General features: G+C 39.6%; 2 protein-coding genes across 2 annotated transcripts; one reads left to right on the top strand and one right to left on the bottom strand.

The window, feature by feature from the left end:
* Positions 1 to 5085: 5085 nt before the first annotated feature.
* Positions 5086 to 5976, bottom strand: LOC101104620 (olfactory receptor 5AC1-like). Its single transcript, XM_042242051.1, has one exon. It carries the CDS (start codon positions 5974 to 5976, stop codon positions 5086 to 5088), a length of 891 nt encoding a protein of 296 aa, XP_042097985.1.
* A 1294-nt stretch (positions 5977 to 7270) lies between these two features.
* LOC114118388 (ribonucleoside-diphosphate reductase subunit M2-like) lies at positions 7271 to 8962 on the top strand. The gene is given in 2 exon segments (XM_042230558.2): positions 7271 to 8237; positions 8240 to 8962. Coding segments are annotated over 2 exon segments (1164 nt in total). The 5' UTR covers positions 7271 to 7321; the 3' UTR covers positions 8488 to 8962.
* The last annotated feature ends 3415 nt before the right edge of the window (positions 8963 to 12377 follow it).

Here is a 12377-nt window from a genome sequence, read left to right as displayed (position 1 = left end):
TTCCACATATCAGTAACATATATCTCATGTCAGATATTGTATTGAAAGTTTCTATGGGGCTGTTTCTGGTTTCTACCATTATCTGCCACATCCTATACAGTTTTTGCAAAATTAGGATAGTAAAACAAATAAGGATGTAATGAGGATCATGACCATTGCAGCCTTTGAGTTTCTGAGAATCACACTGCTGCTACTGCTGCTAAGTCACTTCAGTCGTGTCCGACTCTATGCAACCCCATAGATGGCAGCCCACCAGGCTCCCCCGTTCCTGGCATTCTCCAGGCAAAAACACTGGAGAGGGTTGCCATTTCCTTCTCCAATGCATGAAAGTGAAAAGTGAAAGTGAAGTCGCTCAGTCGTGTCTGACCTTCAGCGATCCCATGGACTGCGGCCTTCCAGGCTTCTCTGTCCATGGGATTTTCCAAGCAAGAGTACTTGAGTGGGGTGCCATTGCCTTCTCCGGAGAAGCACATTAGTTACACCAAAAATGCCTGATACACTGCTCTGAGATGGAAACTTTTCCATTGAATGAAGCTGGCAGACCACACCATTTGCATGGGGAAGCCCCTAAAGGACTAGTTGAACTGCTTGGCTGCTTGTTCTGAAGAAGTCTGTTCTAAAGAAGGTCACAGGCAATTGCAAATCCTTTAACTGCTAGAGGAAACCATGGTCTAGCACTGTCTTTATCTGAGATGCTTTGAATACCTGCAAGAATAGAATTATTACAAAAATGTTAAATCACAGAATCTCCAGAAATAAATGTATCTATTTATGCAACAACCCTCTCAAGTTGCTAAGATTTCCTCTGACAAACATTTAGAATATGGAAATCTTGCATGAGGTGGCCTCAGGAAAGGGGCAACTTTCATTCTCTCTGAATTATGGTTTATTCATGTCTTTTCATGCCAAAAGATGTTCCTGCCCCTTAGCATAGCAATAACTTGAAAATCATCACCAAATATACCACTTATGAGTATGGAGGAAATTTTATGTAGTGTTATATTTGCTTCGCAATAGTGAAACCCATGACTAGGATTTTTCTTTTATTGAAATATATTTTATTTACATTATAGGTGTACAGCAGATTGACTCAATTACTTTTACTGATTATTTTCCATTATAAATTATTAGAAGATATTGAATACAGTTAGTTCCCAGTGCTACACAGTAAACCCTCTGTGTATTTGTGTACCTATTTCGCACAGAGTCAGACACGACTGAAGCGACTTAGCAGCAGCAGCAGCAGTTTGTATCTAGGCTTTGCTGGTGGTTGAGATGGTAAAGAATCTGCAAGCAATGCAGGAGACTTGGGCTCGATCCCTGGGTCTGGAAGATCCTCTGGAGAAGGAAATTCCATACCTCTCATTTTCCTCTTCCCCCTTTACTTTCTCTATTTGGTAACCATGTATCAGTTTCTTATGTCTATGAATCTGTTTCTATTTTGTACACAGATTCATTTGTACTGGGCTTCCATAGTGGCTCAGACAGTAAAGAATCTGTCTGCAGTGCAGGAGACTCAGGTTCGATCCCTGGGTCTAGAAGATCCCTTGGAGAAGGAATGGCTACCTACTCCAGTATTCTTGCCTGGAGGATTCCAAAGACAGAGGAACCTGGTGGGCTACAGTCTATGCGGCAAAGAGTTGAACATGACTGAGAAAATAGGGCTTCCCTGATGGCTTGGACATTAAAGAATCTGCCTGCAATGTGGGAGACCTAGGTTCGATCCCTGGGTTGAAAAGATCCCCTGGAGAAGGGATTGGCAACCCACTCTAGTATTCTTGCCTGGAGAATTCCATGGATAAAGGAGCTTGGCCGGCTACACTCCATAGAGTCACAAAGAGTTGGACACAACTGAGTGACTAATGCCTGCATAAATATCATTTATATTCTGTTTTAGATTCCACATATAAGTGATATGCAATATTTGTCTTTGTCTAGGTCCACCCATGTTGCTGCAAATGGCAATATTTCATTCATTTTTATGATTGATTGGTATCTACATATAAAGATTTTCTTAAGCCAATCATATATTGAAGGGCACTTGGGTTGTTGTTTCCATGTCTTGGCTATTGCAAATAATGCTGCTATAAACATTGGGATGCATCTGTCTTTTCTAGTTAGTTTTTATCTTTTGCTGATATATACCCAGGAGTAGGGTTGCTGGATCATATGGTACCTCTACTTTAATTCTATAAGGAAACCTCATACTGTTTTTCATAATGGCTGCACAAATTCACATTCTCTAATTAACAGTATACAAGGGATTTCTTTACTCTGCATCCTGTCTAATATTTACTATTTGTAGACTTTTTCATGATAGCCTTCTGACCAGCATGAAGTAATATCCCATGTGGCTTTCATTTACATTTCTCTTATCCCAAAGAAAGGCAATGCCAAAGAATGCTCAGACTACAGGACAATTGCACTCATCTCACATGCTAGTTAAGTAATGCTCAAAATTCTCCAAGCCAGGCCTCAGCAATACGTGAACAGTGAAATTCCAGATGTTCAAGCTGGTTTTAGAAAAGGCAGAGGAACCAGAGATCAAATTGCCAACATCCACAGGATCATCAAAAAAGCAAGAGAGTTCCAGAAAAATATCTGTTTCTGCTTTATTGACTATGCCAAAGCCTTTGACTGTGTGGATCACGATAAACTGTGGAAAATTCTGACAGAGATGGGAATACCAGACCACCTGACCTGCCTCTTAAGAAACCCGTATGCAGGTCAGGAAGCAACAGTTAGAACTGGACATGGAACAACAGACTGGTTCCAAATAGGAAAAAGAGTATGTCAAGGCTGTCTATTGTCACCCTGCTTATTTAACTTCTATGCAGAGTACATCATGAGAAACGCTGGGCTAGAAGAAGCACAAGATGGAATCAATATTGCCAGGAAAAATATCAATAACCTCAGATATGCAGATGACACCACCCTTATGGCAGAAAGTGAAGAAGAACTAAAGAGCCTTTTAATGAAAGTGAAAGAAGAGAGTGAAAAATTTGGCTTGAAGCTCAACATTCAGAAAATGAAGATCATGGCATCTGGTCCCATCACTTCATGGGAAATAGATGGGAAACAGTGGAAACAGTGTCAGACTTTATTTTTGGGGGCTCCAAAATCACTGCAGATGGTGATTGCAGCCATGAAATTAAAAGACGCTTACTCCTTGGAAGAAAAGTTATGACCAACCTAGATAGCATATTCAAAAGCAGAGGTATTACTTTGCCAACAAAAGTCCATCTAGCCAAGACTATGGTTTTTCCAGTGGTCATGTATGGATGTGAGAGTTGGACTGTGAAGAAAGCTGAGCACAGAAGAATTGATGCTTTTGAACTGTGGTGTTGGAGAAGACTCTTGAGAGTCCCTTGGACTGCAAGGAGATCCAACCAGTTCATCCTAAAGGAGATCAGTCTTGGGTGTTCATTGGAAGGACTGATGCTAAAGCTGAAACTCCAATACTTTGGCCACCTCACGCGAAGAGTTGACTCATTGGAAAAGACCCTGATGCTGGGAGGGATTGGGGGCAGGAGTAGAAGGAGACGACAGAGGATGCGATGGCTGAATGGCATCACCGACTCAATGGACATGAGTTTGGGTAAACTCCGGGAGTTGGTGATGGACAGGGAGGCCTGGGGTGCTGCAATTCATGCGGTCGCAAAGAGTTGGACATGACTGAGCAACTGAACTGAACTGAACTGAATAATTAGTGATATTGTGTATCTTTTCATGTGCCTGTTGGCCTGGGTGTTTTCTTTGGAGAAATGTCTGTTCAGGAGTTTTGCCTATTTTGATTGGATTATTTTTTTTTAATATTGAGTTGCATGAGCTGTTTGTACATTTTTTATTTTAACTCCTTGTGTCATTCGCAAATATTTTCTCCCATTCTGTAGATTGTCAGTTCATTTTCTTGATGGTTTCTGTTGCAGTGCAAAAGCTTTAAAGTTTAATCAGGTCCTATTTGTTTATTTTTACTTTACTTTCTTTTGCATTGGGAGACTGATTTATGTCAGAGAACGTTTTGCCTATGTTCTCTTCTAGGAGTCTTACGGTCTTGTGTCTTCTATTTAGGTTTTAAATCATTTTGAGTTTATTTTTGTATATGGTATGAGAGGCTGTTCTAATTTCATGATTTCCATATAACTGTCCTGCTTTCCCAACACTACTTCTTGAAGAGACTGTCCTTTCTCTGTAGTATACTTTTGCTTCCTTTGTCAAACATTAATTAACACAAAACATACAAAGCTCTTTTAAGATAAAAAAAAAAGAAAGAACAATTAAAGTTACATAACTATGAGTTGAACAAGAGCACCTGCTATTTAAGCTTGCTGTCAATTCTAGGGTGGGAAAATGTATTCAATTGTTATATGCATGCTGAGAACAAGGTACTCAGTAAGACTACTTACTAAACTGAAAAGGAAAACATTTTAAAGATTCAACATTTTATTGTTTGCCAGGAAGTTCATTGTATTAACAACTATTTGCTAAATTAATCTTTCTATGAATGCAACACAGATATTTAAATCTAGAAATATTCATGTTAAAGCCATAAGGAGGAATGTATGTTGTTATATTTAGTCTAACAATATTAATTTGATGTTCATATTGTTTGGCTCATTTATAAGTAGCCACTAAAGATAAGGTTTTGAAAACTACTTGCTCGAGAATTATTTTGGAGGCCATGAGTACCCTTTCAACAGAGTATTTACACAGATTGAGTCTTCCTCTAAAAAAAATATAAGTTCAGAAGAGCTTTAAATATGTGTACCTGGAAACACAAGAGTCCATATTGCAAAGATTTAGCAATTTGGGGATTCATTTTTCATTTTCATCCTTGAAAATTAAACCAACAAAAAAGTCAATGATGATTGTTTTTACTGTATTCATTATTTTGATGATCACATTAACTTATAACTAAGACAAGCATATCTAAACTAAATATTATTATTCATTCATTAAACAGCTATTCATGCAGTCCCTACTATGTGAAAACCCAGAGCAAGTCATTAGCCTTTATTTAAAAAGAGTAAAATGTAAAAAAAATGAAAGATTTCCTGAAAAATATTTGCTTATCATTTTTCTAAATTAACCTGAAGCTTCTTTATTTCTTAGGCTATAAGTAAAGGGGTTTAGCGGGGGAATTATAATTGTGTAGAACAGTGAATACATTTTATCATGATAATGATCAGGGCCAGACCCAGGACGCACATACAGGAAGAAGAGAGTGCCACGAAACAAGAAAACAGATAGAAGGTGGGCACTGCACATGGAGAAGGCTTTGCTCCTGCCCTTTTCTAACTTCTTTCTCAGGATGGCAAACAGGACACACGTGTAAGAGATCATGATGGTAATAAAAGCAGAAGCTTGTATAAAAGAGGCAGAAATAAGCACCAAAGCATTAATAGATGGATCAGTGCAAGAAACTGCAAAAAGTGGCAAGATTTCACAGTAGAAGTGATGTATTACGTTGGACCTGCAGAAAGTTAATCTAAATAATAATCCTACATGTATTATAGGATGCAGAAAACCAATTGCATATGATGCACTTATCAACCAAGTGCAGAGTCTGGACAAAACCACTGGGTAAAGCAAGGGGTTGCATATGGCTACATAGCGGTCATAGGCCATCACCACCAGGAGGAAACATTCTGTGGTGGCACTAAAAGCAAAAGTATAAAATTGGGTAATGCATTCAATGAGAGATATATGATCCTTAGATAAAAAATTCATAAGCATCTTGGGAGTCACAGAAGATGAAGAACAAGCATCTGCAAAGGCCAAGCTGCCCAGGAATGAGTATATGGGGGTGTGAGAATGGGGGTCCTTCCAGATGAAAAGAATCAGTCCAAAGTTGCCTGCCATGGTGACGAGGTAGATGACCAGGAACACCAGGAACAGGGGGACCTGCAGCCCTGGGAGATCTGTGAGTCCTGTGAGAACAAACTCCGTCACCAGAGTCTTGTTTGCCTCCATCATATCCACTCAGGCTGATCACTGCAATGGAGAATTGAAATGAAAAATAAGGGTCACAAAAATATATTGGATGGTAATGTCTTATTTATCTGTGTCAGATACCCTAACTGAAGGTACAGAGTCTCCCTTTTGTAAAGCACACTGAAGAGTATTATAGGTATGTTATAAATATTATAAATGATTTTCAGAAGTCAGTATATATGTATATATAATTACTTAAAGGGTTATAGAGGAGGTTCTTGATGTCTACCAGCTAACTTAGTCCATATCTTGTCACTCATAAATACATTAAAACTGAATGCATTGTACTAACTCTGAAAGTTTTTACAGAATTGAGCAAAAAATGCATACTGAATTTTTTACTAAAATCTCTAAAAGTGAGACTCCGGTTCACTGATTCATAGAAACTCTTTCATATACTTTCTATTGAACCAAAAAATAGAGTATATATTTATACTACTGATAAATATATATAATTTTTTCTTTCTAAGACATGAGTAGAGTAAGAAAACAATAAGTTAAAATCCCCTTTCTGCTGATTTCTATCCGTTATCATTATGTTGTTTGATTATATATACAACTTACCACATATTCCTAATAGACTCTTTTGACTATACATTCATCAAAACCACACCACATTTCAAATAGATTCTTGTTATTTAATAATTTTATCCAACAAACTCTCATATATGATCATAATCATTCATTCTGTCATCAAACATTTTTTGTTTGATATCCTAAGCTCGAAGACTGTTATTCCTAGCTCAGTCAAATATAGAACCTCTAACATAGGTATTACACCGTGATGCTAAAATAACCCCTCTTTTAGGAAGAAAAATAACTGACACAAACCAGTTCATCTGCAGATTTGGGAAAGATCTAAGAGATGTTATTAAACATGCCAAAGTAAACAATTATCATTCAGTTAACCATGAATGTTTTAGATATATCAAAGGCACATAATATTAAAAAATTGGAACTTTTTTTTCCTGGTATGTTTGAAATTAGAACTGGGACTTTCAAAATCAGAGTGGATTAAAGTCTTACAAAAAGCCTTTGTGCGACTAGGCCCTCGGCGAGGCGGGCGGCGGCGCCCGCGGCCCCCCAGAGGCCTGGGAGGGGCAGGTGCCGGGGGGTCCCGGTAGGGCAGGGACTGGGGGGTCAGCCTGTGCTCCCGCGCAGCGCTTGAATCTGTGTGGGGTGGGCGGGGGCAGCCGGGATCCAGCCAATGGGGAAGTGTCCCCGCCCACTGGGCCGGCGCCCGGAGCTTTAAATATTCCCCCGCGGGGCCGTGCAGGGGCTCTCGGGACTCGCGCGCAGCCCCTATCGCACTGACCTTCTCGCCACCATGCTCTCCGTCCGCGTCCCGCTCGCCACCATCGCTGACCCGCAGCAGCAGCAGCTCTCGCCCCTGAAGGGGCTCAGCCTAGCAGACAAGGAGAACACTCCCCCTTCCCTCAGCGGGACCCGCGTGCTGGCCAGCAAGACCGCGAGGAGGATCTTCCAGGAGCCCTCCGAGCCGAACCCTAAGCTATCTGCCCCCAGTGTGGAGGACGAACCACTTCTGAGAGAAAACCCCCGCCGCTTTGTCATCTTTCCTATCGAATACCATGATATTTGGCAGATGTATAAGAAAGCTGAGGCTTCCTTTTGGACAGCTGAGGAGGTGGACCTTTCCAAGGACATTCAGCACTGGGAAGCCCTGAAGCCTGAGGAGAGATATTTTATTTCCCATGTGCTGGCTTTCTTTGCAGCAAGTGATGGCATAGTAGATGAAAACTTGGTGGAGCGGTTTAGCCAAGAAGTTCAGATTACCGAGGCTCGTTGTTTCTATGGCTTCCAAATTGCCATGGAAAACATACATTCTGAAATGTATAGTCTCCTCATTGACACTTACATTAAAGATTCCAAAGAAAGGGAATTTCTCTTCAATGCCATTGAGACGATGCCTTGTGTGAAGAAGAAGGCCGATTGGGCCTTGCGCTGGATTGGGGACAAAGAAGCTACATATGGAGAACGTGTGGTAGCCTTTGCTGCAGTGGAAGGCATCTTCTTTTCCGGTTCTTTTGCGTCTATATTCTGGCTCAAGAAACGAGGACTGATGCCTGGCCTCACGTTTTCCAATGAACTTATTAGCAGAGACGAGGGTTTGCACTGTGACTTTGCCTGCCTGATGTTCAAACACCTGTTGCACAAACCTTCGGAACAGAGAGTAAAGGAAATAATCGTCAATGCAGTTAGGATAGAACAGGAGTTCCTTACGGAGGAACTGTGAAGCTCATTGGGATGAATTGCACTTTGATGAAGCAGTACATCGAGTTCGTGGCAGATAGACTTATGCTGGAGCTGGGCTTTAGCAAGGTTTTCAAAGTAGAAAATCCATTTGACTTTATGGAGAATATTTCACTGGAGGGGAAGACTAACTTCTTTGAGAAGAGAGTAGGCGAGTATCAGAGAATGGGAGTGATGTCAAGTCCGACAGAGAATTCCTTTACCTTGGATGCCGACTTCTAAGTGACCTGAAGACGTGCTCTTACCTTGCTGATTTTTTTTTCCTTCTCATCAAAAAAGAAAAAAATCAGCCACTTGAACCATATCAACGAGCTACACCATGAATTGTACATCATGTTTACTAATGGCATCTTTAGCACTGTGTAGCTACCTCAAAATCAATCCTGTTAATGCTAGTGGGGTCACCTAGATGGAAAGTAGTCGAAAGCTACTCGGGTTCTTGAAAGATCTTGTCTGTGTTTGGCTTTTGCAAGCAGGCTAGCTGAACAGGACTTACTTTGGGTCTTAACAGCCACTTTCTTGGCCTCCAAGTGTAAGGAATCCAGCAAGTTTGATCCGCAAAGATTATAAAGAGTAACCACCACAAGGCTGTAGGAAGACATCAGACTCACTGCTTCTGAGCAGATTTTAAAGTTTACTTATGATTTGTATATAAAACTGGCACTTTACATACAAATAAACATAGTTTGAACTGTCAGGGTAAAGGCTTGATTTTACCTAAATTTGTTGGTTTCTGCACCAAATATAAAAGTATTCTATTTACCAGTAGTGGGAGTCAATTCAAGATTTACTAGGTGACCAGAGTAGGTTAAGCCTATGTAAACTAAGCATGTTATTTTTCTTCTTTTCTTGAATGAATTGAATTGAAGCGCCTTTTGACTCAATCCTGTGCATGCCTAGGTATTAATATCAGCCAGGTGGTGCCCTCTAGAACACAGGTTGGTGTCCTGCTCTAGAGCCCAGGTTGAGTATCTCAGGATAAGAGATGAGAGATCTCTAGGAACTAAAGTTCAGATCCAGGCTCACTGTAGGTAACCTGGGTGTGCGGGAGGGGCTGTATCATTTAGTTTCTCAAATTGTATGTTCCTCAACTTGGCAAGTTAGTTTGAAAGATCCTTGAAGAGTCTTCTTAGCAGGGATCCAAGATATAATATTAACATTGTAAGTTGGTTTTGAAATCACCCCTGAATGAAAGGACCCACCTATATAAGATCTTTCTCCTATTAAGTGGTAAAGGCAGGACTGAAATATCCCCTCCTAAAAGTTGAGTGTTTATTCTGATTTTGTGAAATTTGTAAGTAGGTACTGTTGACTTAACCATTTATACTTTTAAGTTAGAAAAGTTTTATACTATCTATGTTTTTAAAATATTATATCTGTAGTTTATACTTTGAAATAATTACCCAATATTACTTTCCAGTTCATAATTGAGTAGTTACCATTCAGTGCAATGACTTCTAGGATTTGCTTAAACCTTAGCATCATCTGCTGGATTCTTAAACGGCAATAGAAAACTAGTGTTATGTGAATAATTAATACATGTTCCACTCATATTAATTTCAGAAAAGAAAGTATAAACTTAATTGGTATATTTAATAGAGCTGGTTTGAATCAATCTGCCTTTTTATTCCTTCCTCCAAAAAAGGCAAGATGTAACATGGAAGGAAATAAGCGGCACTCATCAATCTTTTGGCTGTTTGTTGACACATTGTGTTGTGTGTTGGCTGACCACTGGCCTGTCCCATTGTCAGTTACCTTCATTGTATAAATGGTACAATAGTTGATTTAAAATTTTCTGTAATATGGGATCCTTCTCTATCTTAAATTATTGTTGTAAAGTTAATCCAGATTGTATGGTCCTTAAACTTAGGCAACACAAAAATAAACACTAGCTGGCATGGTCAGGTACAGGTGGAAGTTGGAAGCAAATTTTAGGATTCTACCTCCCATTAGCTGTGTGATACAAGCATTAACTTCCACCAACTAGGATCCGGTTTCTTCATCTGTTTAAAGGGAAACAGATTTTGTCTAAAACGTCTCAAAATCCTAATATTGAGTACTGCAAAAGTGTTCAGTGATTTCAATAAAACTGCTCTTGTGTTAGTTAAAAAAAAAAATAATAAAGTCTTACAAAAGACACAACAGTCAAACAGATTAGCCACTGTTTTGGAGCTGTTTCCATTTAAATAATAAAAATTAGTAAAAAATAGTTTTAAAAAAAGGCTATTTCTATCCAAATCAAATAATGAAAAAGATGAATTACACTGATAGGAAATAACTAATATAAAGATATCTGTGATGGGAATTAAATTGATACAGACACTATGGAGAACAGTATGGAGATTCCTTAAAAATCTAGAAGTAAAACTACCATGTGATCCAGCAATCCCACTACTGGGCATATACCCTAAGAAAACCATAATTAAAAAAGACACATGTACCTCAATGTTCATTACAGCACTATTTACAATAGCCATGACATGGCTGTCTAGATGTCCATTGACAGATGATGGTGAAGAAGTTGTGGACAGATACCCAATGGAATATTACTCAGCCAAAAAAAGGAACAAATCTGTGTCAGCTGAACTGAGGGGGATGAACTTCAGTTCAGTTCAGTCACTCAGTCATGTCCAACTCTTTGCGACGCCATGAACTGTAGTACGCCAGGCCTCCCTGTCCATCACCAACTCTCGGAGTTCACTCAAACTCACGTCCATCGAGTTGGTGATGCCATCCAGCCTTCTCATCCTCTGTCGTCCCCTTTTCCTCCTGCCCCCAATCCCTCCCAGCATCAGATGGAAAAGAAATGCAAAAAAGCAAAATGGCTGTCTGGGGAGACCTTACAAATAGCTATGAAAAGAAGAGAAGTGAAAAGCAAAGGAGAAAAGGAAAGATATAAGCAGCTGAATGCAGAGTTCCAAAGAATAGCAAGGAGAGATAAGAAAGCCTTCCTCAGCAATCAATGCAAAGAAATAGAGGAAAGGAACAGAATGGGAAAGACTAGAGATCTCTTCAAGAAAATTAGTGATAACAAGGGAACATGTCATGCAAAGATGGTCTCGATAAAGGACAGAAATGGCATGGACCTAACAGAAGCAGAAGATATTAAGAAGAGGTGGCAATAACACACAGAAGAACGTACAAAAAAGATCTTCACAACCAAGATAATCACGATGGTGTTATCCCTCACCTAAAGGTGGAAAAACTTAGAGCCTATTTTACAGGGTGTTATAAATAGGCTGTTATACAGCCTATATTTACAGAGTGAAGTAAGTCAGAAAGATGAAAACAAATATATATCAATGCATATAATGCAATTTAGAAAAATGGTACTAATGAACTTAATTGCAGAGCAGAAAGACAGTCACAGACATAGAGAACAGCCTTGCAGACACAGTGGGGGAAAGAAAGGGTGGGATAAATTGAGAGAGTAGCACTGAAATATATACATTATCATGTGTAAAGCAAATAGGCAGTGAGAAGTTGTTGTATAACACAAGGAGCTCAGCCTGGTGTTCTGTGACAATCTATAGGGGTAGCATGGGGACAGGGTGAGAGGGAAGCTCACAAGGGAGGTGATATATGTATGTTATAGCTGATTCATGCTGATATATGGCAGAAACCACTATAATATTGTAAAGCAAATATTCTCCAAATTAAAAAAATATTTTTTAAGATATCTGTGAAGCAAGTGATCCTGGGAAGCATGTAAGAAGCTAGATCCTGTGGAAACCCAGGGGGTAAACCTAAGTCCACATCATCACAATGCATTCATCAATGAAAAATTGTGCAGAATTCTAAACATAAAATGTGTTTTGTATATCCAAGTCCCTGCCTGTAAAAAGCAGAGTATGGCCATTTAGAAACAGCTGATCTAAGAACATAACCCTGCAAGGGAGTACTCCAATTGTCGGATTCACAGCTCCCGGCTTTCATGACATGTCCAGATAAGGGAGAGTCATTCCAACACAGATTTTTATTTCTATGACCCAGTCACCAATCCTGTACAATGTTGTTGAAGATTTCACTGCCAACTCTCTGCTGGCCTGAAACATTTCCTCCAAATGCCTACTTTATAATTCGAAGAGAGGATACCATGCGGAAAATTTAAG

The sequence above is a fragment of the Ovis aries genome, chromosome 1, assembly GCF_016772045.2.
Source record: "Ovis aries strain OAR_USU_Benz2616 breed Rambouillet chromosome 1, ARS-UI_Ramb_v3.0, whole genome shotgun sequence".
Lineage (NCBI taxonomy): Eukaryota > Metazoa > Chordata > Mammalia > Artiodactyla > Bovidae > Ovis > Ovis aries.
The sequence above is the reverse complement of the archived record's forward strand: the minus strand, read 5'-3'. Positions and strand labels throughout refer to the sequence as shown.

Coding starts and splice junctions, on each gene's coding strand:
- LOC101104620 (XM_042242051.1), bottom strand. CDS start 5,976: ATGATGGAGGCAAACAAGACTCTGGTGACGGAGTTTGTTCTCACAGGA.